The sequence below is a fragment of the Capra hircus genome, chromosome 7, assembly GCF_001704415.2.
Source record: "Capra hircus breed San Clemente chromosome 7, ASM170441v1, whole genome shotgun sequence".
Classification (NCBI taxonomy): domain Eukaryota; kingdom Metazoa; phylum Chordata; class Mammalia; order Artiodactyla; family Bovidae; genus Capra; species Capra hircus.
Genome location: NC_030814.1, coordinates 94,725,197 through 94,751,928, shown reverse-complemented (window position 1 = coordinate 94,751,928; position 26,732 = coordinate 94,725,197). Strand labels below are relative to the sequence as shown.

General features: G+C 55.5%; 3 protein-coding genes across 8 annotated transcripts; all 3 read left to right on the top strand.

Moving 5' to 3' along the window:
- ICAM3 (intercellular adhesion molecule 3) lies at nucleotides 1–8,340 on the top strand. Of its 2 annotated transcripts, XM_018051033.1 has the most exons (8): nucleotides 1–564; nucleotides 664–809; nucleotides 1,641–1,907; nucleotides 5,887–6,195; nucleotides 6,519–6,800; nucleotides 7,371–7,625; nucleotides 7,734–7,982; nucleotides 8,071–8,340. In XM_018051033.1, exons 1-8 carry the CDS (start codon nucleotides 368–370, stop codon nucleotides 8,229–8,231), a joined length of 1,866 nt encoding a protein of 621 aa, XP_017906522.1. In that variant the 5' UTR covers nucleotides 1–367; the 3' UTR covers nucleotides 8,232–8,340. The 2 variants fall into 2 exon arrangements, with proteins under 2 accessions (XP_017906522.1, XP_013820610.2); XM_013965156.2 differs by having other exon boundaries at nucleotides 1–809.
- Nucleotides 8,341–22,232, top strand: RAVER1 (ribonucleoprotein, PTB binding 1). 4 transcript variants are annotated; one of them, XM_018051031.1, is made up of 14 exons: nucleotides 8,341–8,809; nucleotides 10,330–10,396; nucleotides 11,992–12,461; nucleotides 16,012–16,203; nucleotides 16,303–16,432; nucleotides 16,761–16,855; nucleotides 17,810–17,897; nucleotides 18,210–18,421; nucleotides 18,519–18,612; nucleotides 18,688–18,824; nucleotides 19,577–19,651; nucleotides 20,121–20,261; nucleotides 20,672–20,755; nucleotides 20,845–22,232. In XM_018051031.1, exons 1-14 carry the CDS (start codon nucleotides 8,540–8,542, stop codon nucleotides 20,989–20,991), a joined length of 2,202 nt encoding a protein of 733 aa, XP_017906520.1. In that variant the 5' UTR covers nucleotides 8,341–8,539; the 3' UTR covers nucleotides 20,992–22,232. The 4 variants fall into 4 exon arrangements, with proteins under 4 accessions (XP_017906520.1, XP_017906519.1, XP_017906518.1 ...); XM_018051030.1 differs by having other exon boundaries at nucleotides 20,630–20,755; XM_018051029.1 differs by having other exon boundaries at nucleotides 18,519–18,824.
- On the top strand, nucleotides 21,018–26,732 carry FDX1L (ferredoxin 1 like). Of its 2 annotated transcripts, none has more exons than XM_018051034.1 (5): nucleotides 21,018–22,618; nucleotides 22,706–22,760; nucleotides 22,972–23,014; nucleotides 26,023–26,110; nucleotides 26,302–26,732. In XM_018051034.1, the coding sequence occupies exons 1-5, from the start codon at nucleotides 22,218–22,220 to the stop codon at nucleotides 26,456–26,458; spliced, it is 744 nt and encodes a 247-aa protein (XP_017906523.1). In that variant the 5' UTR covers nucleotides 21,018–22,217; the 3' UTR covers nucleotides 26,459–26,732. The 2 variants fall into 2 exon arrangements, with proteins under 2 accessions (XP_017906523.1, XP_017906524.1); XM_018051035.1 differs by having other exon boundaries at nucleotides 22,344–22,618; nucleotides 22,972–23,078; nucleotides 26,302–26,730.

Genomic DNA, 26,732 nt, shown 5'->3' with positions numbered 1-26,732 from the left:
GTCCAATCCTTACATCTGTACTTGACGACTGGAAAGATAAGGAGCCTATAGAAGTCACTCTGGCAGCCAACACAGAGCCTCGCACAAGTCCCCAGTAAATGTGGGCTCTGTTCATTGTCACAGTTTTACTCATCATAGGGGATCCCTCATTGTCACCCCCCCAAAATCGTTTATTTGCCTCCCAGGAACGTTGAGATCTCTTGCTAACTCTTTGAAACCCTGCCCAGAAGTCTGCCCATTGTTCCCTCCTTGAAATGTCACCTCGAAATCCCACCCCTTTTCCTTCAAGGCCAGTGTGCAGATATCCCCATTAACTTCCTCTCTGGAAACAAGACAGCCTTTTTCACCTAAGTTCAACAGGAAGGAGATGTCTTACCACCTTCACCCCTGCCCCCCTCCAGGCTTTCCAGTGCTGAGAAAAAAGGAAGCTGCTTGCACTAAGCGCTTCCTGTGGGTTGATCTGGGGACAAGGAGTGTAACCGAGGTTTGCCCTCTGAGACTCCTCGGAGACTCGCCAGCACACTCCATTTTCCTGAGACCCTCACTGTGGACTCCCAGGGGGTGGTATAAAATATTCCCCTACCCTTCCCTCATCCTGGGCAAGGTGTGGCCCCTGGACTGCTGCATTCTTAGCTGCAGTGACGGTTCTTCCTTCCCCTGGAGGTCCTGCCTGTTCACCGGTGCACAGCGCTTCATTAAGGGAATTTCCGCCTCCAGGCTGACCACCATGATGCCCTCAGGGCCACCGCCCAGGGTCTACTGGACTTCGCTCATCTTTCTGCTTCTTGCCTGCTGTCAGTTGCCCACAGGTGAGGCCCAGTGAGCTGCGGAGGGCTGGAGATGGGGGGTTGCTGGGGAGGGGAAGGAGAACAGTGCACCTCACACCCTGCTGCCCAGGGCTGCAGCAACACTTCTTTGACTCAGATCTGTCAGGGGGCTTCCCAGTATCCTTGGGGAAAAATGGTGGCTCCTTAACTCAGCCTTCAGGGCTCCCTGAGGCTAGGTCCCTGCCTTTCACTTGTTCCCTGCCCCCTTCACAGCATAGACACTTACCCACCCAAACACTCAAGTGAAAGTGAAAGTGAAGTCGCTCAGTCGTGTCCGACTCTTTGCGACCCTGTGGATTGTGGCCTACCACGTCGCTCCAACCATGGGATTCTCCAGCAAGAATACTGGAGTGGGTTGCCATTTCCTTCTCCAGGAGATCTTCCCAACCCAGGGATTGAACCCAGGTCTCCCGCACTGTAGGCAGACGCTTTACCGTCCAAGCCACCACTCATGCCTGCACATATTCGCTCCCTGCTCCATCCGGACTCGTGATCTCTGCCTATGTTCTTCAGTCTGCCAGGATCACTCTTGCCTTTCACTTGGCTAAATCCTCCTTGACCCTTTAAAAGAGACCGTAGTGGTTCCCTCCAGGAACCCTTTCCTGACTCACTTCCTCCTGGCCTCCTTCTCAACTCTCCTTGGTTCCTGATCCATCATCTGTCTTTCCCACTAAACTGAAACACCGCCGAAGGCAGAGACCTTCCTATCTTGGCTGGTGGGAGTGGGGGGGGGGGTGGCGTTGAAGGATGGAACCTGCAGCTGGGTGGGCTGGGGGGGCACTGGAGCCCCCAGCAGAGACTCTGTTCATGCAGGTGCCCAGGGACAAACGTACCAGTTACGAGTGGAACCGAAGGACCCAGTGGTGCCTTTTGGAAAGCCCCTTGTGGTAAACTGCAGCTTAGATTGCCCCAGCCCTGGATTAATCTCCCTGGAGACAGCCCTCTCCAAGGAGCACCACAGCAGGGGCCTGGGCTGGGCAGCCTTCCGCCTCACCAACGTGACTGGTGACATGGAGCTTCTCTGCTCTGGCCTCTGCAATAGGTCCCAGGTGGTGAGTTTCTCTAAAATCACAGTGTATGGTGAGTAGCCGTGGCTGGAGGTGGGATGGCCTTGGGCAGTGGTGGGGGTAGATGACCAATGGTGCAGAGGAGCAAGGTGGGGCTGGGGCCCTGAATTTGCACAAATGGACCAGGACACTCAGTCAGAGCTCAGACCTGGGGGGATGTGTGTGTGTGAGAGAGAGAGAGACAAAGTCAGAGATAGAGGGGTACATCTCAACTGCATGCCAAAGCAGCAGCTGTGAAACCAACTCCTTTGGTTCTCAATAAGCATTTTGTGTGTGTGCATGCATGCTAAGTTGCCTCAGTCGTGTCCAACTCTTTGTGATCCCATGGACTATAGCCCGCCAGGCTCCTCTGTCCATGGGATTCTCCAGACAAGAGTACTGGAGTGGGTTGCTGTGCTCTCCTCCAGGGGAATCTTCCTGACCCAGGGATCCAACCTGCATTTCTTGAGTCTCTGGCATTGGCAGGTGGGTTCTTTACCACTAGTGCCACCTGGGAAGCCCAATAAGCATTTTAAAAATGATAGTTCAGGAATTCCTTGGTGGTCCAGTGGTTAGGACTCCAGGCTTTCACTGCCCAGGGCCTGGGTTCAATCTCTAGTCAAGGAACTAAAACCGTGGAATGCTCTCAGTATGGCCAAAAAAAAAAAAAGGACATGTCTTTCACTCAATTTTTAAAATTTCTTTTAATATAGTTATTTATTTATCTTGTTTGGCTGTGTTAGGTCTTAGTTGCAGCCCACGGGATCTTTCTTCCTGGTGCACAGACTCTAGCTGTGGCACGTGGGCTTCAGCAGTTGTGACATGAGGGCTCTGGAGTGCATGTGGCTCTCGGGCTTCGTTGCTCTGTAGCATAGGGAATTTTAGTTCCCCAACCAGGGATTGACCTCGTGTCCCCTGAACTGCAAGGCAGATTCTTAACCACTGGACTACCAAGGAAGTCCCTACTTTTTCTTTTTTTTGTGTGTATTTACTTATTTATTTGGCTGCACTGGGTCTTAGTTGTGGCAGGCAGGAGGTAGGACCTAGTTCCCTGACCGGGGATTGAACCCCTGTGCATTGGGAGGATGGAGTCTTAGCCACTGGACCACCAGGGAAGTCCCTTATTGCTTTTATTTTTATGACAGGTAATAAATTCATGTGGTTCCCAAATTTTAAAGTATTTAATAAAAGGGGGGGGGTCAGTGTCAAGTCTCCATTTACCTAGTGTGGGCTGTGAGTGGCTGTTGTTCTTAGTGTGGACGCATAGGTGCTCACCCAAAAGCCCTTATGAAAGCCTGGGCTGGGGAGGTACACTTATGAGCCTCATTTCACGGATGAGGAAACTGAGGCTCAGTCACTTGCCAGGGTCCGTGAGCAGAGATGCCTGGAGTCCAGGTCTCAAATCCCTGCTCTTCACAGCTGAAGTCTTCCTCTCTGGACCTGATATCCCCCTGTTACCAGTTTCTTATGAATCCTTCCAGTTTCTCTGCATTTAAAAGAAGACAGGGAGTTCCCTGGCTGTCCAGTGGTTAGGACTCAGCACTTTCACTGCTAAAGGTCCAAGGTTCACTCCCTGGTCAGGGAACTAAGATCCCACAAGCCACGTGGTGCAGCCAAAAATAAACAAACAAAAGAACCCAATAGACTAGGAAATAGCTGAGTACATCACTCAGGGTGCCTATGGTTTTGTGAGGCCTCAGAAAAGTGTAGTGTACATCTGTAGCTGTGTGTATGCTCTTCCTGTGCGTGCACCAGTGTCTGTATTCATGGTTGTGTACCTATATGTCTGTGAGCATGTGGATCTGAGTGTCCTTATCTTTGTGTGAGTGTACTTGTAGGTCTACAAATGTGTTTGTATGCTGTGTGTGCCTGTGTGTGTCTCTGGATTTGTACCTTTTAAAAATAACTTTAATTAATTAATTAATTTATTTTTGGCTGGACTGGTCTGCATTGCTTCAAAAGCTTTTCTCTCGTTGTGGCGAGCAGGCCTATTCTCTGGTTGGAGTGCTCGGGCTTCTCATGGCTTCTCTTGTTGCAGAGCCCAAGCTCTAGGTGCACGGGCTTCCGTAGTTGTAGCTTGCAGGCTCTGGAGCACAGACTCAGTAGTTGCGGTGCACAGGCTTAGCTGCTCCTTGGCATGTGGGATCTTCCCGGATCAGGGATCGAACCCATGTCTCCTGTATTGGCAGGTGGATTCTTTACCACAGAGCCACCAGGGAAGCCCCTGGATTTGTATCTCTGTGTGTGTCTGCATATGTGTGTCAGTATCTGTGCCCATGTGTATATCTATGTGAGTACGTCTGTTTCTGAGCATGTGTGGATGTCTGGGCCAGTATGTGTCTATATGTGTCTTTGTGTGTATTTCTACACATTTGCCTATGTGTGTATCTGGGTATCCCCGTCTGTGTGACTGTGAGATGCCTCTGTCCAGTGCTGTGCAGGAGCCTATTTGTCCTGGCTCACAAGAGCCCAGTGGGCTCATCTCTTCCCAACTCTGTGTAACATTGAGTGGCTTTGCCAAGTCACTTCAGTTGTGTCCGACTCTGCACGACCCCATAGACGGCAGTCCACTAGGCCTCCCCATCCCTGGTATTCTCCAGGCAAGAACACTGGAGTGGGTTGCCATTTCCTTCTCCAGTGCATGAAAGTGAAGTCGCTCAGTCTTGTCCAACTCCCGGCGACCCCATGGACTGCAGTCCACCAGGCTCCCCCATCCATGGGATTCTCCAAGCAAGAGTACTGGAGTGGGGTGCCATTAAATCAGCCAAAAGTGGGAGTATTTACACCACAGAAATTGGCAAATACGCCACGTGGGGGACCCCTCATCCACCATAGAGAGCCCAGGCATAATCATCATGGGCTACCATACCACTAGCCCTCGAGTGGAGGTTAAAATGTGGATCTCCTTGTTAAATACTCTAAAATTGTACATTTGCTGTTGTTCAGTTGCTAAGTCGTTGCTGACTCCTTGCGACTCCGTGAACTGTAGCCCACCAGGCTCCTCTCTCCATGGGGATTCTCCAGGCAAGAATACTGGAGTGGGTTGCCATTTCCTTCTCCAGGGGATCTTTCTGGACCAGGAATCAAACCCAAATCTCTTGCATTGGCAGGCAGGTTCTTTACCACTGAGCCACCAGAGAAGCCCTGTAAATGGTTAGATGTTAAAATTTTTCCATGGAAGCCAGTCCACAGGCCTGTGACAACTTCAGCAGCTTGAGAGCTGCTCCCCCAGGGGAGGCCCAGGGTTTGGAATGTGTGCCTTTGAGGGCCACTGCAGCTGCAGCTGGGATTGGACCCAGCGTGGATCTGTTGAGTACCCCCAGGACTGTACAGAGCCCCCTCAAGAGGCTGCCCTAGGCTTTGAGCACCTGGGACAGACTGGGGAGGACTGGACCAAGCTCTGGGAAAGGCCAAGATCAGAGTCCAGGCCAGAGCTGAAGGAGGGGGTCAGGGGACTTCCTAGATCTGATGTCATGGAGGTAGGTGGGCACACAGGTCTGGAGTTTGGGAAACCCACTATCTAAGCCTGGCTCTGCCCCTTCCTGGCTGCGCTTCCTTGGGCAGATCACCTCACCTCGCTGGGCCTGTTTCTCTGTCCATAAAAGGGAAGAGTAATAGAGGAGATTTCACTTGGTTGGTGTGTGAATGAAGGTAGATGACATCTGGAAAGAGGAAGGAAAACTCAAGATAAACAGGAAGTTTTATGATTACTATTAACATCATAAATGGCCATAAACTTTAGTCCTCTTCCTTGCCGGTTTTTTTCCCCCTTAACTGTGAACAGAAAAACTGATTCATTTCAATGCTTGCCAAGGTGTCCAACAAAACAGGAAATAATAATCATGATGTTAATGATAATGGCAAACACACATACTAGCACACTTGTAAGTCCAGCAGGTTTATTAACTTGAAGTTCACAGTCCTGCACTGGGCCACCCTGGGCTCCCCTCCACGGTGGGGGTTGCCAGGCTGGCTGGTAAGTTCTACTCTCCCCTTCACACGCCTCCATTCAGGGTTCCCAGAGCGTGTGGAGCTGGCACCCCTGCCCCTCTGGCAGCCGGTAGGTGAACACCTCAACCTGAGCTGTCTGGTGTTTGGCGGGGCCCCCCGGGGCCACCTCTCCGTGGTGCTTCTGCGCCGGGAGGAGGAGCTGGGCCGGAAGCCCGTGGGAAAGGAGGAGCCTGCCAAGGTCACGTTCATGGTGCAGCCGAGAAGAGAGGACCATGGCACCAATTTCTCCTGTCGCTCCGAACTGGACCTGCGGTCCCAAGGGCTGGAACTCTTCCAGAACACCTCGGCCCCCACGAAGCTCCGAACCTTCGGTGAGGGGAAGAACTGCAGATGGTGGGTGATGAGTGGAGCCAGAGTAAGCGTTCCCTGGCCACGGGAATTCCTGAGAATGGGGTGGCCTGGCCCTCAGGGCTTTAAGGAACACATGCCTTGGCCATTGGGCAGGGTAGCCTCAGATGGGAGGCTCACAGCCTTGGAATTTCTGAAGGCTGTGTGTGTCCTGGAAAGGGGGTGACACAGGCCGCAAGGTATCCTGGGAAAGAAGGACCCTGGTTTAGGGGGATGAATGTCATGGGGAAAAGGGATCTCCACAGCTGTGAGACCTCCTCCTGCTCACTTCTATCCTTCTTTCAAGCCATGCCCAAGACCGCCCCACGCCTCGTTTTCCCCCAGTTCTGGGAGATGGAAACCTCCTGGCCTGTTAACTGCAGCCTGGATGGGCTGTTCCCAGCGTCGGAGGCTCATATTCAGCTGGCGCTGGGGAACCAGATGCTGAATGCCACAGTAGTGAGCCACGCGGACACGCTCACGGCCACAGCCACAGCGAAAACCGAACAGGAGGGCACCCAAGAGATTGTCTGCAACGTAACCTTGGGGGTCGAGAAGCGAGAGACCCGGGAGAACTTGTTTGCCTACAGTAAGAGGGGGCAGAGCCAAAACTGCTCAGGAGGCGAGGGGTGGGGCTGACCCGGAACGTGACTGCATGTAGTAAGAGGAAAAGTGGAAGTGTCCAACTCTTTGTGACATGGACTGTATAGTCCTTGGAATTCTCCAGGCCAGAATACTGGAGTGGGTAGCCTATCCCTTCGCCAGGGGATCTTCCCAACCCAGGAATTGAACCAGGGTCTCCTGCATTGCTGGCGGATTCTTTACCAACTGAGCTAACAGGGAAGTCCGACAGTAAAAGTAGTAGTAATAGGGGGTGGAGACAAAATAGCTCAGAAAATGAGGGGCGGGGCTGACCCAAGAGAACAAGACGGCCTCTAGTCAAAGGGGGCGTGGCACACAGGCAAAGACTAAACCTGAGACAGGAGGGGCCTAAGTAACCCGAGAGGAGCCTGAGTGCCTAAAACTGGGTGGGGTGAGGGCTGCAGAGTAGACGAAGGTGTAGTCCGGATACCCCGAGGGGAAGGACGCAGGTGGGGGCAGGGCTTTACCCAAGGGAGGTGTCTGGTCAGCAAATTCCTGGGCAATGCCCCGCCTTTAGGCTTCCAGGGACCCAGCCTGACCCTGAGTGAGTCTAACGCCACCGAGGGGACCCCAGTGACTGTGACTTGCGCGGCCGGACCCCGAGTCCAGGTCATGCTGGATGGAGTTCCAGCCGCGGTACCAGGACAGCCTGCCCAGCTTCAGCTAAAGGCCACCGAGAAGGACGACAGGCGCACCTTCTTCTGCAATGCCACCCTCAAGGTGCATGGGGTGACGTTGCACCGTAATAGGAGCGTCCAGTTGCGTGTCCTGTGTGAGTAGGTCACGCTGACCTTTAATCCCTTGCTTCCTTGATTTGAGACTTGTCTCTCCCTTGCCCCATTGTGCCTCGGGTGTCTCTGATCATTTGGCGATCCCACAGACGGCCCCACGATTGACAGAGCTAAATGTCCCCAACGCTTGATGTGGAAAGAAAAGACTATGCATATCCTGCAGTGCCAGGCCCGGGGCAACCCGAACCCCCAGCTACAGTGTCTGCGGGAAGGCTCCAAGTTTAAGGTGCCCGTCGGGATTCCGTTCCTCGTCTTGTTAAACTATAGTGGTACCTACAGCTGCCAGGCGGCCAGTTCACGGGGCATGGACAAAATGTTAGTGATGATGGACGTTCAAGGTGAGCCTCGGCAAGGCGTATTTATCCTAGACGGGCAAGTTTAGGAGGGGCTGAGACGAGCGTATTTATTCTTCGCTTTTCCGCACAGGTCGGAACCCGGTCACTATCAACATCGCCCTGGGAGTGTTAGCGATCTTGGGCCTGGTGACTCTCGCTACAGCCTCAGTGTACGTCTTTTGGGTGCAGAGGCAACGTGATATTTACCACCTAAAGCCAAGAAGCAGCCGGTGGCGCCTCAGGTCTATATAGCCCGTGACTGTGGCAGAGGAGTTATCCTGAGCTCAATGATACTGAGCAAAGACGACGGGGGCTTGGCTGTATCTATCTTCGAATCTGAATAAAGGCTTTAAAATCCTTACTCTGTGGCTTGATTCCATCTCGCAGCTTCGCGAGTCTATTGAGTGACATCGCGATAGCGGAAAAGGGCGGAGCCTGTAGTGCCCAGACAGGGCTTGAACACCGAGAGGCGGGCCGGGCCTTACCCAATGGCCTGAAGGAGTCGAGGGGAGGCGGGGCTCCTCTTGGCCAATCGGCGGGCGCGCCCTCGTTGCCGCTCTATGCCGCTCCGCCCCGGCTCGCTGGTCCCAGAAGGCGCCGGGTTTCCCAAGATGGCGGCCGACGTGTCCGTTACTCACCGGCCGCCGCTGAGCCCCGAGGCTGGGGCCGAGGTTGAGGCTGGTGATGCCGCGGAGCGCCGGGCGCCTGAAGAAGAACTGCCGCCGCTAGATCCAGAGGAGATCCGGAAACGCCTGGAACACACCGAGCGCCAGTTCCGTAACCGCCGCAAGATACTGATCCGGGGCCTCCCGGGGGACGTGACCAACCAGGTATGGGGGGGGCGCCGTGTGGGAGCGTGGCGGGAAATACCACCGTGCGCGTGCGCGGGGGGAACCGGGCGACACCAACGGTGGCGTGCCCGGGGGTGGGGGTCGTCGGCGGTGAGTCCACGCGGGATCGGGAGAGACCAAAAGCGGGACGTAGGGGGTCGGAGATGGAGGGAGAAACCAACTTTGGACTGAGGGAGGACGTTGCTAGGGGCGACCAGAGGCTTGGAAGGAGCCAAGTGGTTGAAGGGGGCGGGGAATGGAAGGGGGCGGGCAGCTTTGGCCTTGTTGGGGGGATAGTGAATGAACAGCCAGATTGGGACAGTGGAATCAGGGATGCCAGTTGGTTCCTGCTCTAGCATGGAGTGGTGGGATCTCATATCCATAAGCTTCATGATTGACTAGAATGTGCCTTTCCATAGCAAGCGTTTTTGAATTCCTTTTAGGGGTAGATCGGAAGTTAAGGCAGCCCCAGGGGTCCTTTTTCCTCAGAAGCCTCAGGATTAATTTGGAAAAATGGAGTCGTCTCCTGTCCCCATGCCACAGACCTGCAGAGAAGGAAGGGGCATTGTTCCATGTAGCCCTCCTTGGCTGATCCTTGGTAATCCAGGGGTGCCCTTCTCTTGGCGCCAAATGGGGCAGGACTTCCCAGTGCTCTTTGGACCCAGGAAGATTGAACCTAGTCTGCCCTGCCCTTCAGCAATGGAATGGGTTCTTTGTCCCTCCTGTGGAGAATCCCTGCTCCCTGGCCCCTCCAGCACACCTGCCACTGGCTCTCTCTGCCCATGGGTGGTGGGACCCTAGGAGTGTTGGGAGGGGTGTGACTTGGGGACAGATCTGAGACAGGTGTTTATAGAGTCAGTCATCCTCCTACTGCCCACCATCTCCCAGCTGGAAACGTTTCTTATCTCCTGCAGGGTGCACAGTGTGTCTGGCACTAAAAGGCCCGAGAGCCTCGCCTCCGCAGCTGGCTTGCAGGAAGCTGTCAGTAGGAGGGAATGGGGAGGCACGTGAAGTCACACAATGTGGGCTTATTAAGTACACAGGGTCCCCAGTCAGGTACCCAGGGGTGGCATTCCCACTGCTGTGCCCTGACCAGCTGCTTGAACTTTGACAATTTCCTTCACCTCTCTGAGCCTCCAGTTTCCTCATCTACAAAATGGACATGTTAATGCTCAATTTGCAGGGTTGTTGGGAAGAGTCAGTCTTGCAAACTGAGGTTCAGACGGGTTAAACAACTTCCCTGTGGGCAGAGCTGGGTCTTGAACTCAGACTGACCTGACTCTCTAATAAGAGCGTGTTGTGTTGGTTAAAAGCATGGGTTCTACAGCTGAGCTCTGCCTCCCAGCCCTGCCAGGTATGGCTGCAATGGCTTTGGGCAAGCAACTGCTCTGAAACTGTTTTCTTACTTGTAAAATGGGGCTGGTGATTGACCTGCCTTCATAGCTGGTCCACATGAATGTGCCGCTGGGTTGCTCTCTTCATTTCTCCGTGATTCCCTGTCCTTTGGCTTGTCTCCACAGGAGGTGCACGACCTGCTCAGAGACTATGAGCTCAAGTACTGCTTTGTGGACAAGTACAAAGGGACAGGTTTGTGGGACCCTGGGGTGGGGTGAGGGGGGGCTAGTGGCAGGTGATGACAGTCCCTGAAGCTGGAGAGTCCTGGCCCAGTGTCTCCTGAACTTCAGGCCCAACGTTCGGCAGAGAGAGGGGGTCCATGAACCAGATGGGAGCCAAGGGATTGGAAGGGCACCAGTTATTCTGGAGGACTTGAAGAAGATCAGACAGGCCTGGGGGACTGGCCGGCAGAGGGAATGTTTGGGATGGGGTCCCCAGTACCCAGGTATCTGCTGGGTAGCCTGGAAGAGAAACAGCAAGGATGCCCCACGGTGGGCACCCAAGATGAGGGAGAGATGGGGCGACAGTCTGTCCTGCCCTGGGTCCAGGAGACATGTCTGCCGAAATGACGGCCTCCCTCTGGCCTCTCTGCCTCCACGATTTCATGCCCCTGCCTGCCTTCCCCTAGGCAGCCAGCTCTGATATGATTGCAAATCTGATCAAACCTGGTCCTAATCCTGATCATGCTTCTGTCTCCTCACAACCTGTCTGAGCTCCTCCTGATATTACCTTGCAAAGAGGTACCTCAGCCTTACCATCTCTTCAGGTGCGTAAGGTTCCAGGCTGTTCCCTGTGTTTTTAACGTCTCTTCCATTCAGGGCAGCTCCTCCCAGTGCCCAAGCACACCCCGTACCCCATCATAGCACTGACCACCCTAAGCTGTCACTACTGACCCGCTTGCCTGCCTCCACGCGGTCGTCATTTCTATGGGAACAGGGACTGGTCTTGGCCCCCAGCATGGAGGATGTCTGTGTCCACCAGGCGTTGTGCCAGGTGTTAAACCTGTCAGGGCCGTTGCCTGCAGTCTGTAACATGGACGAGAAGGAGCTGAGGATAGGCGACCCCTCGAGGCCTACCTGGTGGACTAGGGTCGTGGGTAAGATTTTGGGCCCCAGAGGCTGAGAGTTCTGGGTTCTTGTCCTGGTCTGTCCTCACTGTTTGGCCACAGGCAAGTGACTTACCCTCCCGAGCTTCAGTTTTCTCACCAACAAATTGGACATGGCCTGTTGGAGTTGGCTGTGAAGCCAAAAGCATTAAAACATCTTAAAAACTGTGGGTGCCTGGGAGGCAGCCTGCCGGGGTTCAAGTCCAGGCTTCTCCAGTGAGCAGGGCACAGCCCTGTGCCCATTTCCTTGCTGGAAAGATAGTGGTTGTGAGGAGGAAGTTATTCCCATTTGACAAAGGAGGAAACAGACTTCAGAGCCACTCAGAGGCTGGCGTTGAAACCCAGGATCCAGGGACCACATGGGTAACCACTACCACATGGCATATCTTATAGAAAAAACCAAACTTTTTGGCCAACACAGTAGTTCTTAGGATGGGGCAGGCCCCCAGTGCGTGAGCATCACCATGGGTTGTAAGGAGCAAGCCTGGAGGAGCCAGGCAACACTGGCTGTTGTTGCTTATAGCTGGCGACTATTCCAATCCGCTGGTGCCCATGATGTCCTGGTGGTTCAGTATTCCTGAGGTCAACGTGTGGTTTAGAGGGAGGTGGGTGTGGGCGGGCATGGGGTAGAGGCGCAGGCCCTGGGGGGGCCCCGCTGACCCCATGCTCCCACCTGCCGCAGCCTTTGTGACGCTGCTGAATGGGGAGCAGGCGGAGGCTGCCATCAGCACCTTCCACCAGAGCCGCCTGCGGGAGCGGGAGCTCTCGGTGCAGCTGCAGCCCACGGACGCCCTGCTCTGCGTGGCCAACCTGCCCCCCAGTCTCACGCAGCAGCAGTTTGAGGAGCTGGTGCGGCCCTTCGGCAGCCTGGAGCGCTGCTTCCTGGTCTACAGTGAGCGCACTGGTCACTCCAAGGGCTACGGCTTCGCCGAGTACATGAAGAAGGACTCGGCCGCCCGCGCCAAGTCAGACCTGTTGGGCAAGCCCCTGGGCCCACGCACCCTCTACGTGCACTGGACAGATGCCGGGCAGCTGACACCTGCCCTGCTCCACTCGCGCTGCCTCTGTGTTGACCGCCTGCCACCCGGCTTCAGTGATGTAGATGCCCTGCGCCGGGCGCTGTCAGCCGTCCACACTCCCACCTTCTGCCAGGTAAGCCCAGTGCCCGGTGCAAGGACCTGGGGAGCAGATGCGAAGCCCAGAGCACCTCGGAGGGGCCGCGTGGGTCACCTGCTCTCTCCAGTCTTTTGGGTTCCTTTCAGTAAGGCAGCGGTGAGGCCACTTTGAATGGTGTTCTTGTTAGAAAGGCCATGTGGTACAGTGGGTGACCGCCCAGCTAGGAGCCAGATGGCTGGGGTTCAGATCCCTGCGCACCCTCTGACGACTTGCTTAACCTCCCCCTGAAAAATGCAAACAAGGCTACTTTTGTAAAAAAAAATGCTTTGAGTCACACATGGCCAGATCCCAGCCCTGCCCTGTGGCCCCAGACAGGTCACTCACTCTCTGAGTCTTGGTTTCCTTCCTACCCTTGTAAGTAGAGATTCGGCCCGCATGCAGTGGTTTAGGAAAACAATCCCTGGTTCATTCCGGTCTCACTTGTCAGGCCCTTCTGTAAGGGTGCCTAGCCCTGTGACAGGTGCAGTGGGGCGAGAATAGGCCAGGGCCAGCTTTCAGAGAGCCCCCAGGCCCCCAAAGTGGACATGCCTTCAGCACACACTGGGCTTAACTACTCTCTCTCCACCCTGCCCATAACGGCCCAGAGGGGCAGGAGTCACCTGTGCTTTCAGGTGGGGACACACTGAAGATAAAGGGGATCAGTTGACACATCCCAGGACAGACAGCCAGGGTGGGCAGAGGCAGCCCAGGAAGCCCAGGCCACCCTGGGGGAGGCTGGGATATGAGCTCAGAGCCCAGGTCTGCTGCTGTGGGTGTTGGTAGGAACCCCACTCCTTGCTTGCTGCTGCTTTTGCCGCACGCCTACTGTGTGCCAGGCCCTGGATGGGACTCAGGACACAGGTGACATATACTTACAATCAGCAGCCACTGACTAGAGATTGAAGGCGGCAAGGCCATGACCAGTTACAGGTTCTCTCTCTGGGTGTGGCTGTCCCCATTGTGACTGGGTTATTGTGAATGGTTGCTCACTCATTCCCCCGCTATCTGCTGAATCCCTGGCCAGGAGGTGACCGCCTCCAAGGAGCCCAGTCACACAGGGCATCCTTGTTGAACAGAGCCTGAGTTTGGGAGTTAACCAGGTCAAAGTCTGAGCCTCCATCCCCCTATTTAGGAGCCACACGGCCTCAGTTGCCCTTTAACCCCTTTCTGTATTCATCAGATGAGATGGATGTGATTGTGAGAAGCAGCCCATCCAGGCCTTGGTGCAGGGCCTGACCGGCAGCAAAGGTGAAGTGTTCACTAGAGGTGGGCTGAAGGCCAACTTGCCCTGCCTAGGCCAGTGGGCGCTAGGCCCCCACCCATAGCCACCTTACCCAGTGGATCCAGCTGATGGTCTCATCTTACAGATGAGGAAACCAGGGGCCATGGATGGGCACTTGCAGTGACCTCCCCAAGCTGGCCAGAAAGAGATGGACTGGGAGTCAGGATCAGGCAGCTGACCCAGGGCCCACGCTCTTAACTGGGCACCCCCGCCTCCCATAAGGGAGTTTGCTGCCCATGTCGGGGGCGTTTTATTTCCGACACGATTAAGAGGAGAACGTGAAGGAAAGCCCATAGCCGCCTAGTCTGGCTCACTCTGTCGTTTATCGACAGGTCAATTTATATGTGTGTGTGTATATACATATATGGATATATATATGGCTTCCCAGGTGCCTCAGTGGTAAAGAACCTGCATGCCAAGCAAGAGAGGCAACTTCCATCCCTGGGTAGAGAAGATCCCCTGGAGAAGGAAATGGCAACTCACTCCAGTATTCTTGTCTGGGAAATCCCATGGACAGAGGAGCCTGACGGGCTATAATCCATAGGGTCGCAAAAGAGTCGGACACAATTCAGCAACTAAACAACAAACAAATATACCTGTCATTTGTATTTATTCATTAAAAAAAAATTTTTTTGGCTGCACAGAACTAGTGAGATCCTAGTTCACTACTGACCAGGGATCAAACCCTTGCCCCCCTGTAGTGGAAGTTCAGAGCCCTGACTACCAGCGAAGTCCCTACATATTTTTTTTAATATAAATTTATCTATTTTAATTGGAAGCTAATTAGTTAACAATATTGTATTGGTTTTGCCATACATCAACATGAATCCGCCGTGGGTGTACACGTGTTCCCCATCCTGAACCCCCTTCTTCCTTCCCCATGTCCCTACATATCTTAATTGGTTCATTTTGTTGCAAAGTTGCTTAAAAAACTATGAGTGCTATGTAGTAGTGTTAGTTGCTCAGTCATGTCCGACTCTTTGCGACCCCATGGACTGTAGCCCGCTAGGCTCCTCTGTCCATGGAATTCTCCAGGCAAGGATACTGGGGGGTAACCATCTCCAGGGGATCTTTCCAACTCAGGGATTGAACTGGAGTCTCCCGAATTGCAGGGAGTTACTTCACCTGCAAAGTGGGTGTGCCGAGACCACCTGTATCCGCGGTGCAGTGAAACAGCACCTGTGGCCCCTGGCCCATGGGCGTGTGGGGCCCAGCCAGATGCTCTTCCAGGACCTGCCCACCCTGGGACAGCCCTGGATAAGTGTCTAGCAGCCACAACGCCCTGAAAACCAAGAGTCTTGTTATCTGAGCTAAACTGACATGAGGTCATCTGTGGCCTTCCTCTTTACATCTTGCTGCCAAGCTATTCTCAAGCTTGATTTCCAGGGTGCCCCAGAACCCCGTGGAGGTGACTGATACATAATATAGGGTATGTTTGGCTCCCTCTTCTCATCTCCAAAACAGCCTCAATCCTGGAACATAGGGACTTCTTTGGTGGTCCAGTGGTTAAGATGCTGTGCTTCCAGTGCGAGGGGTGTGGGTTTGATCCCTCATTAGGACTAAGATCCCAGATGCTGTGCAGCGTAGCTAATAAAATTTTAAAAAGGCCTGGAACATATCCTCCCCTAGGATCGAGGGCTGAGGGCCTGAAGCACCAAATGACTGCTGTTAAGGCAGGTGAAGGGGCCTCTGATTACATCTCTATTTCTGCCACACACTGGCTGTGTGACCCTACCCTCCTGGCCAGCACTACCAGCCTTAAACCCCAGCTCAGTGGCTATCTGCCTCACCATCAGACTGTGTGCCCTTCCCAGCTGCACCTGTAGCATCCTCGGCCTGAGGCGTGCAGTTGGGCTGAACTCCAGAGCTACCTGCTTCTACCACCAGCCCATCCTCTCCAGGCTCTGCAGCGTGTACTCCGGAAAACCCAGGCAATGTCCCCAAGAGGCACTGGCACAAGGCCTGGTGCCTCTGACCAGTGGGAAGCCTGGCTCTGCCCTCCCACCAGCAGTGTGACCTTGAACATGCTGACCTCTCTGAGCTTCAGTTGTCCCCTCGGAATAATGGGCAGGATACAGCCTCCCAGGGCTGTTGACAGGTTCGATGAGTTAACACAGGAACTGGACACTGGGCAGCACAGGGCCCAGAGTCCATTCTCTCTCTGCGGGTTACTGTCATCAGAATCCTCATCTGGTCATGCCTGTCACTTCAGCTGATGGTGGTCACTGCCACCCTGGTGCTCACGACTGCCTCTCCCCTCCACAGCTGGCATATGGCCAGGACGGGCAGCTGAAGGGCTTTGCTGTGCTGGAGTATGAGACGGCAGAGATGGCAGAGGAGGCCCAGCAGCGGGCAGACGGCCTGGCCCTGGGAGGCAGCCATCTGCGCGTCTCCTTCTGCGCCCCCGGGCCCCCTGGCCGCAGCATGCTGGCTGCTCTCATTGCTGCCCAGGCCACGGTGAGTGCGTGCTGGGGGGGTGGGTGCCCCAGAGGAGGGGCATGGGGGAGCCAAGGAGTTAGGCAGGGCTCTGAACTGCCCCTCTGATCCTCTCTGCAGGCCCTCAATCGGGGCAAAGGGCTCCTGCCAGAGCCCAACATCCTGCAGCTGCTCAACAACCTGGGGCCCTCTGCTTCCCTCCAGCTGCTGCTCAATCCCCTGCTCCACGGTGGTGCAGGTGGCAAGCAGGGTAAGGCGAGGGAGGCCCAGCATTCTCAGAACTGGGCACCTCCCTGGACTCTTGTTGTCTCAGCTCCGAGTGACATGAGCCCACAAAGAGGGTCTGGGATGACACTCCCCAAGGGAGCTGGTGCCCTGAGTCCCTTGCAAGAGGGCAGGGTCATGGAGGAGGGACTGTCCTTCCCTGGGGGGTGAGGGGGGAGCTCATCACCCAGGCTGTTTCTTGGGGTATGTCAGTTGTCCTCATGTTCTCAATGGGCCTGGCGCTGTGTTTCCTCAGCAGGTGGGGGGGGGGGGTTCCACCCTGGGACCACTTCATTTTCTGGGTCTCCCCCTAGGCCTCCTGGGCGCGCCCCCAGCCATGCCGCTGCTCAACGGGCCTGCCCTGTCCACGGCGCTGCTGCAGCTTGCCCTCCAGACCCAGAGTCAGAAGGTAACCTCAGGCCTGTGAGCCACAGGCTCCCTCCTCACACACATCCCGCGGCCCCTCATGATTCCATTTCCAACACTGCTTCTTCTGCCAACCGGTAGCTTACCATCTACCAGCTGTGGGCCCTCGGACTGTGTCCCTGGGGGCCTGGTTCACAGGTGCTCAGGAAGTGACACAGTGATAGCCGAGGCCCCACAGGGGAATAGAGGGGCCTCTTGTCCCCACTCCCTCAACACGCACACGGAAAAACTGACATACCACACACAGGTGGCGCTAGTGGTAAAGAACCCAGCTGCCAATGCAAGAGACTGAAGAGACGCGGGTTCAGTCCCTGGGCGAGGGAGAGCCCCTGGAGGAGGGCATGGCAGCCCACTCCAGGATTCTTGCCTGGAGAAGCCCGTGGACAGAGGAGCCTGGCGGGCTGCAGCCCTTAATGTCACAGAGTCAGACAGGACTGAAACGACAGCACACACACAGAAACACACACACAGAAACACACACCACCCTGTCCAGTTGGGAGCAAGTCAGTGGCTTGGGTGTGTCTGATGGTAACTGACAGGTGAGGCTGTGGGCATGAGCTGTTGTGTGAATAAGAATGACTGAATCTACGTGTGGCTGTCACACACTGCATCTCCAATCAGGGTGGTTGTGTGTGTTAGACCCTGTGCGTCTGTGATAATCAGCAAGGGGACTAGGTGTGAACCGGTGGCCATCACTGTGTGAATTGCTGACAGTAACTGACTGGGTGGCGGGCTTTGACCCGCTGAGCGTGGCCCATGTCCCTGGGGTCTCCCCAGCACCTGGGCAGGCCCTGGCATGCAGGAGGCCCTCGGTCACTGTCGGCGAGTGGGTAACGGCCAGGGTGTCGCAGACATTGGGAGATGCCCTGTGTGTCTGGCTGTGGGCTGGGCCTGTGACCCCCCGTCTCATCTCCAGCTCGCTATCCTCTGTTCCTAGAAACCTGGGATCTTGGGCGACTCTCCCCTGGGCACTCTCCAGCCTGGGGCCCAGCCAGCCAACCCCCTCCTTGGGGAGCTGTCTGCAGGTAATGCCAACTCCCTCTTCCCCATCTCTCTGGGCTTCATCCCACTTCCCCTTCCTTCTCCTCCCTGGGTGTGGTACATTCCCAGTTGTGCAGCTCTGGGCAAGTGACCTAACCTGTCTGAGTCCCAGCCTGTCAGTTGAGCACATGGTGCCCACCTCCTTGGGGAGCCACGGATGTCCTGGAAGTTGATGGACTTCGAGAATGCTGCTCAGCATCCAAAACTTAGTGGCCCTGGTCCAAGCAGAGGCTCGCAGGCCCCAAAAGAAGGGGTCCTGTGTGGTTGGGCTGCTGACACCCTTCTTCTCTCTGTAGGAGGGGGCCTGCCCCCTGAGCTGCCACCCCGGCGAGGGAAGCCACCACCCCTGCTGCCGCCACTGCTCGGCCCCTCTGGGGGTGACCGGGAACCCATGGGCCTGGGTCCTCCAGCACCCCAGCTTACTCCACCCCCCGCCCCCGTGGGGCTCCGAGGTGCAGGCCTCAGAGGCCTCCAGAAAGACAGCGGGCCTCTGCCAACGCCCCCTGGGGTAAGGCCCCACTCAGTGCCCAGCCATTGCCCCAGCCTCCTGCCCTGTGGGCTCTCCACTGCCAGGAGCCCTCATGAATCTAGCCCTCCCACCACAGGTCTCTCTGCTGGGGGAGCCCCCCAAGGACTTCCGGATCCCCCTGAATCCCTACCTGAACCTACACAGCCTGCTCCCAGCCAGCAACCTGGCGGGTAAGGAGGCCCGGGGCTGGGGAGGCGCTGGGAGAAGCCGCCGCCCAGCTGAGGGCCCCCTGCCTCACCCTCCAGCCCCTGGAGGCGGTGGTGGAGGTGGCAGCAGCAGCAAAGCCTTCCAGCTCAAGTCCCGCCTGCTCAGCCCCCTCTCCAGCACCCGCCTTCCCCCCGAACCAGGGCTGCCCGACAGCTATGGCTTCGAATACCCCTCAGTAAGTATATGCGGCCTCCCTGGGGGCAGCCCTCCCAAAGGCCCTGTGTCCTGAGAGCACGTCATTCTCCAGTCCGACATCTTTCTAATACTGACCGCTGGGCTGGGCTGAGTGCATGGGAGACAGGAGGGAACATGCCAGACGTGGTCCCTGCGCTCAAGTCTCTTGTCTGTTTGTCTCTGCGCATCATCAAACCCTGCTTCCTGTCAGTCTTTCTCTCCCAAGAGTCCTGTGGCCACACGTCTGCTTCTCCTTAACAGATGAGGGCTCAGCCTCCTCTCTGTCTGTCCTTCTCACTGCTCCCCTCTGCAGTCCCCATCTCGGTCCCTGGAGAACTGCTCCTTCTACGGTTCTGACTTCTAAGCCAGATGTTGCAGACTGGCCATATGTTTTGTGTTTGGCCCACACTGGATTAACAAAAAAAAAAGAGATAAATGCCAGTGACAAAATACTGAGACCACAAGAGTTCGCACCTGGGTGCCCTGCTTGCCTTAAAAGACTCCAAGCTCCTGCCTCACACCTTCACAGCCCTCTGGGGTCCAGGTGCAGCCACCCCCTGGGACCAGGCACCACTTCTGTGTCACTGCCCCACCCTGCTTGCTGAGTTTGCCCCAGGCACTAGAGTCTGGCCCCTCCTGGAGGAGGCAGACTTCCCCAGTGACAGCTGTGCTGTGGAACTGAATTTAGGTGAGGTTGGTTATAGACACACCCCCGCCCCCCGCACTCAACATGCTTCTCCCACTCTCATTCAGGATGTGGGACCTCGGCGGCTCTTCTCCCACCCACGGGAGCCAACCCTTGGGCCTCACGGACCCAGCCGACACAGAGTAAGAGCCTCCCTGTCCATCCCACCTCCTGGATGTATCAGTTAGCTCATGCTGCATAAGAAGCAGTCCCAGTACTTTGTGACTTGGACCGGAAAATATTTTATTATTCTCACTCTCGTGGGGCAGGGCGGGGGGGGGGCAGTTATTTGTAGTCACCAGGCAGTTCAGCTGGGTCGTGGGGGTTCGCAGTGGCTTCCTTCATGTGTCTGGCAGTCAGTAGGCTGGAGATGCAGCCCCGGCTGCAGTGACTTCCCTGTTCCACTTGGGCCTCATCCTGCAGCTAGCCAGCCTGTGCTCATGCATGTGGTAGTGGTCCCGGGGTTCCCTGGAGGAGGAAGGGCCCGCTGGCCCCTCTGCTGGCATTGTCAAACACTCTCCTAGGCGCCAGAGCCCAGACTTGTTTGGGGGACCTCCCAAAGTGGGTGGCACGGCAGTGACCTGCCTTACTCAGCCGGCCTCCTTTCTGCAGATGTCCCCCCCACCTGGTGGCTTTGGCGATCGGGGCGGTGGAGGTGGCGCCGGGCCCCTCTCCCACCTCTATGCGGGCTCCCCCACCTCCTGCTTCACCAGCGGCCTGCAGGCTGGCCTCAGGCAGAGCCACCTTAACAAGGTGAGGCGACCCCCCCACCCGCCCCCCACCCCACCCCGCCCACTGAGAACGAGGCCCCGGGGCAACCAGCATGCATGGGGCCCCGGGGGCCTTCAGTGTCATGGCCAGGGGGGTGGCAGGGGTCAGTTTTGCTCAGGGCTGAGCTAAAACAGGCTGTCCTCCTCGAGCCTTATGTCTTGCATGTAGTACTGCCCAGGCTTCTGGGCCTCTCACTTCCTACCCCAGCACTTCTAGGGTGTGGGTGATATAGCCCCAACCCACAGATGAAGAAACTGAGGCCCAGAAGGATGACATAATCAGCCCCCAGTCTCAGAGCTCATAACTGGCAGCGGCAGGATTTCAACATGAAACCCTCGCCTCTGCTCCAGGGGCTGCTTCCTCTCCCATCCCACATCTCCCATTTCTCCCAGGTGGTTGGCTCCTCCCCACTGGGCTCCGGAGAAGGGCTCCTGGGCCTCGGCCCTGGGCCCAATGGCCACAGCCACTTGCTGAAGGTACCGGCAGGGGGTGGGGGCCCTCAGGGCTGGGGAGTGGTGGCCCCTGGGTGGCCCCCGACCCACCAGCCCTTCCCCTCTGTCTCCAGACCCCACTGGGTGGACAGAAACGCAGCTTCGCCCACCTGCTGCCCTCACCCGAGCCCAGTCCAGAAGGCAGCTATGTGGGACAGCACTCCCAGGGCCTTGGTGGCCACTACGCAGATTCCTACCTGAAGCGCAAGAGGATTTTCTAAAGGGCCAAGTGCTGGAGATGCTCAAAGGCCTGCACCAAATCGCTTTGGGGTTTTCTGGTGTTTTGTTGTTAGTTTTCTTTTCCTTTGGGTAATAGAAAAATCTCTGAAAGACTTTGCTGACCAACCAGCAGGAGCCCAAGGAGTGCGGGGGGCATCTGGGAGCACTCTGCACCTCTGGCCTGCTCCCAGCATGGAAACCCTGCAGCCTTAAGAGGGAGGGGCACCAGCCTGCTCTCTCTCCCCTCCCCCCTGCCACCGTGTCCGCCTGTGTCCGTCTCTCTGGGAGTCCCCTCCTGCCTCGTTGCTCCTGTATCTTGGCCTTTCGAGTGCCTTGGAGGTTTCCCTGACCTCCCGTGAGGATCAGAGACTGTCCCCCCTTTTCTAACTTTGACAATTGACTTCAGTTTCCTTTTCTAATTTTTATTATTTTTAAACAGTCCAGGATGTTCCCTCCCTCCCCCCTCAGCTCTGATTCCTTCAAGGCCCAGCATGTCTGGGCCTCCATTCCATACTTTCCGGTTTAAAATGGCTCAGCCCTTTTTTGTTTCTCCCACACTTGTTGCAGGCATGGCTGTCTCTTGCCCTGGCCTGCCCTCTCTGGCCTGTACCCCACCTCCGGGTCCCCTGCTCCCTACCATAGTCCCCTTGCCTTCTGATGCCTTAAAAGCCAGGCCCCAGACCCCGCTGGCCAGAGCCTCTCAGATGCTGAGCTCCGGAAGCTTGACTCAGGACCAAATGGCTCTGGCCTGGGGATCGGGCCCTTCTACCCAAGGTCCCCGATTGTGGGGACAGTAGAAGGCCAAAGTTTTGGTCTTGGCAAACCGGTCCCACCAGCCCTTTCTGCCCAGGCCTAGGTGCGGGGTGGGCTTTCTCTGCCAGCTTAACCCAGTTTCCCTGCTGTCCTACTGTCTCTCGGGCATTGTGCATCTCACTGAGCCTCTGTCCTCTCCCCCATGTTGAAGATGAGCCCTGCATTGTCATCCCCAAGCCAGATCACCCAGAGCTGGCCTCCCTATGGCCCAGTGCTGGAAAATAAGACAAGGTGCAGATAAATTCTGCCCCTTCCCACCAGCAGGACCTGTTAGCCTGAGGTGACCCTGGGCTGTGACCCTGGCCAGCTGGGCCACCCAGCTCCCCTCCCCTGACTCGGGGTCCACATCCACTCCGGGGGGCTGTCTCCTCCCCAATCTCACACAAACCTTTGCTGAATTAAAGTTTGTAAGTAAATGGTTTTAAAGAAAGCAGACCTGGCTGGTTCTTGGGACAATGTGCCTGGGTGGGAGGTCTGGGATAGCCCTGCAGGTCTTGGCTCATTCGAGCCAGTGCACTGCCCTCCCACTTTGGCAGCCTCCCCTGGACTCGCCTCCTTCCCGTGCAGCGACGCCAAAAAAAGAAAAGGCGCTTGTATTCGGGTAATTACAGGGCCGTCGCCTCTAAACGCGCCAAGGCGCATGCTTAGTCTCTGGTCACGTGATGCCTGTCATGGCCGCCTCCGTGGCCTGGGGAGGTGCGAATGCTGGGTTCCTGCTGCGGGCTGCCAGGGGTGCCTGGTGGAGCCGACCTGGAGGCTTTTGGGGGTCCGGGGAGGCGGCGGCGCCAGCGATAGCCAGGAAATTCCGGGCGACAGGTACCTGGGGAGCCTCGGGTGGGCATCGTTAACCCATCGTACGCCAGCTGTGCCGGGCACGGCAGCTCACCCAACCGTGTTTTCCAGGCTCGCGCCCGGCGGGGGAGGAAGAAGCCGGCGGCCCCGAGCGGCCCGGGGACGTGTGAGTGTGGGAGCCAAGTCCCCCGTTAATAATAGCACGGGGTTCCTCCGGTCCCCACGTTGCCGTACAGCCTCATCCCTGTGTCCCCCCTTCTGCATCACCCTATTTCCATGTCCCGTCAAACCCCAAACATGAGTTCCTAAGCCTATATTCCACCTGGCCCCTGCGCCCATCGTCCAGTTGAGGCATCTGCACTCTCATCTGTCCCCAGGGTGAACGTGGTGTTCGTGGACAGGTCAGGCCAACGGATTCCGGTGAGCGGCAGAGTCGGGGACAATGTTCTCCACCTGGCCCAGCGCCATGGGTTGGATCTGGAAGGTGGGAGCCGGGCATAGGGAATTGGAAATATCTTTATTCATTCCTTTAAAAAACCCACAAGTGAGATAGGATTCTCCACTACTTAATCTTGCACGGCTTCCCACCCAGCATGGTTAACTTCAGACTCCTCACCAGGATCTCATCCCCTGCTCTCGTAATCTTTATTCATTCAGCAGTTATTTATTGAGCATTTAGTAGAGGTTCCTAAAACTCCTGCCTGCCAGGAGCTTGTATTTTCTTCCTTTTCCCTTCCTCTCTTCTAGCCACACTGACTTGCTTGCTGTTCCTCAAATAGCCAAGTTCATGCCTGCCTCAGGGCCTTCGCCTTTGGTGTTCCATCGAAAGTGCTTTCCCACCAGATCTTCTGGCTCATCATCCTTCAGGTCTTGCTGTAGATGTCATCCTCCTGACAATCATGTCCCTCTCGGCCCGGCTGCAGTCCCCATGCCCCAGTAACTCTGTTCTTAATCAGTGTGCCGTATTGTCTGCATAGCACTTCTCATTGTTTTGTTTCCTTCTTTGTCGTTTCTCCCCAAAATGAAGTCAGAAACCGTGTTTGCCTGTTCACACTCATCTGTTGCCTGTCACGGTATTTAGATGTAACAGGTATTAAATCAGTATTTGCTAAAGGAAGGATAATAATAGCAGACGTTACTTTAAGCTCCTTACCACATTTTGACTGATTGAATCTATTTCATGACAACATTATGCAATAGGCGAGAATGTTATCCTGTTTTATAGGTGAGGAAACTGAGCCTCAGGTTGAGCAGACCTGGTCCAAGGTCAAGTAAGTGGCAAAACTAGATTCAAACCCAGCCTATCTTAGCCACTAATCTGTGCTACTCTTCTGTGAATATTGAACACATACTGTGTGCCAGGTAGCAATGTAAAAAAGCAGATAAGGCCCTTGTCATTTCACACCAGTTTCAGCCTAATAGGGACAATAATCCCATGCATAAACATGTAATTATATCATGAGCAACTAGGAGAGTGGTCTTTTCAAAAGTATATAGTGTTGGGTGTATGGACGTATGTGTGGCATGAGTACATGCTCAGTTGTGTTGGACTCTCTGCAACCCCATGGACTCCTCTATCCATGGAATTTTGCAGGCAAGAATACTGGAGTGGGTTGCCGTTTCCTACTCCAGAGGATCTTCCTGACCCAGGGATCAAACCCACATCTCTTGCATCTCCTGCATTGGCAGGCGGATTCTTTACCACTGCACCACCTGAGAAGCCCCGGTGTTTATAATAAGGAGCTGATTTAATCATTAGACAATGGTTGGGGGAGGGGATGAATTGGGGGCAGTCCTAGCAGACCTACCTTAAGTTCTGTTCTGGAATCCAGTGGCTGGCAGTTCATGACAAAGATTAGAACATGGGTTTTTGAAGCACGTGGCCTGTGTTCAGATTTTTCTGTTGCCTGCTGTGTGACCCTGAGCAAGTTACTTACCATCTTTCAGCCTCCTCGTCTATAAAGTAGGATAATTTAGTTCCTACCTCACCGGGTTGCTGTGAAGATTAAGCAGATTTCATGTGTGTAATACCTGGCACGTGGTTGGTGTGCAGTGAGTAGTTGGAATGATTATATTAGGTTTATCTGTGTCTCATGTGGTAAGTATGTTAACGAGCTGGGAGAGAGGACTGAGAAAGACACCTGGGGATGACTTGAGTTTTGAGGCCCAGACTGTTTCTCCAGACAGGGAAGGTGGGCAAGTTAGTCACTGCAGCCCACGAGGGAGGGTCTGCTGGGTCAGAAAGCTGTCTTGCAGCTCCACCCTCATGGTCTGACCTGTCTGGAAGAGGAAGGAGAATTCTGTCCTGTTTACTTAGAACAAGTATCTCTCGAGGCATCTACAACCTCCCAGGCTCAGTGCTGAATGCAGAGAAAAGAGGCAGGTTGACAGAGCACAGGAAAACCCAGAAATGATGGTGGTAACTTCAGATTGTGATAAATGCTGTCCAGAAATTTTTAAAGAGATAACAAGAGTTGGGGGAAGGACAAGAAATAGGAGATGGGAACTTGGAGGACAACTGAGTAGTGCCCCAAGACAAAAAGGACCTAGCTATGGAAAGACTGGAGAGAAGAGCATCCCAGATCAAGAGTATGCCAAGTGCAAAGGTCCTGTGGTAGGGGCTGAGCTCGGCATGGTGGAATTGAGTGAGGGGGCTGGGGTGGTTGAAGTAGGCGAGTGCAGTGAGGTGGGAGAATCTCAAGGACTGAGGTAACGAGTTTGGATTTTATTCTAGCTATGAAAACCCTTTGGAAGAGGACATTATCCAGAAGCACAGTGCCCAGTGCTCAGTCAGAAGCTTGGGAATGTGTCCGGGGGAAGCAGGAAACCCTCGACTCTGTACCTTTCACCCCTTTATTTCCTGACCCCTTCTCCTGCTGCATCACTAGATGCTGAGTGAGTCAGTCCCTCCTCAGGAGCATCAGGGCAGCCCAGCAAAGTGGCAGGGTCTCAGCAAGGGTTCACAGACTACAGGGAACCTGTCTGGCCTGTCCCCTCTCAGCTACACTGAAGTCCAGTCCACCCTCGTTAATGGTGCCAGGTACCCAGCCTGGTCATCAGCCTGCTGGAGAGTTTGGGGGGAACCCTGAAGTCCATTTGCAAAACCTGTGTGCAGATCAGCAACAGTCAGCCAAGTCAGTGACAGGGTGGAGGATGCACAGAGTGGGCCTGCAGGCCTGGGAGGAAGAAATGAGAGTCACACGGTGAAACAAAGATTCACCGGATTCCTCCGTAGTCCAGTTGTTTTCATTGCCATAGACCTGGGTTTGATCACTGATCGGGAACTAAGATCCCAGAAGCCTCAGGGTGTAGCTCCCTACCCCACCCCCCAAAAAAGAAACAAAGGGATTTTTTTTTTAAGCCCTTCTCTGAATGGCACTTGCCCAAGAACGGTCCCTCACCAACGGTCCCTCACTTGCCGCTCCCAGGGGCCTGCGAAGCTTCCTTGGCGTGCTCCACCTGCCACGTGTATGTGAGTGAAGACCACCTGGACCTTCTGCCACCTCCTGATGAGAGGTGAGCAGGGTGGCCCCTCCCAGCTCTGAGTTGCAAGGCTTGGTTGCTGAGCCTCGGCATTTCGGGATCCACCCAGGCCATAGCAGAGGGCAGCCCCAGCTTTTCTCTCCCCTCCTGCTGCTGGCGGGAGAGCTTCCCTTCTGGCCCCTAACCCTGGATCCATTAACAACTACTGCCGCCTTTTACTCCAGGGAGGACGACATGCTGGATATGGCCCCTCTCCTCCAAGAGAACTCCCGGCTGGGCTGCCAGATCGTGCTGACTCCTGAGCTGGAAGGGGCCGAATTCACCCTGCCCAAGATCACCAGGAACTTCTATGTGGATGGCCACATCCCCAAGCCCCACTGACACGGGCAGCTGTACGGTCCCAGACACTGACAGCCCCAGGGCCAGGACTGGAAGAACACAGCCAAGATGCCAGCCCAGCCCAGAGCGCGGACAGATCGGAGAGAGATGGCGGAAGCACCCAGAAAGTCAAAACCCTTGCTTCAGAGAGATCCCATGTCCCAGCTCTGGTGGGGCCAGGGCCCCTAATGGGGCCGCCTCAACCATGCTCCTGAGAATGGGGGTGTGGATAGGGGTGGAATCTAATTGGAGCGATAATAAAACTGTCTCACAGATA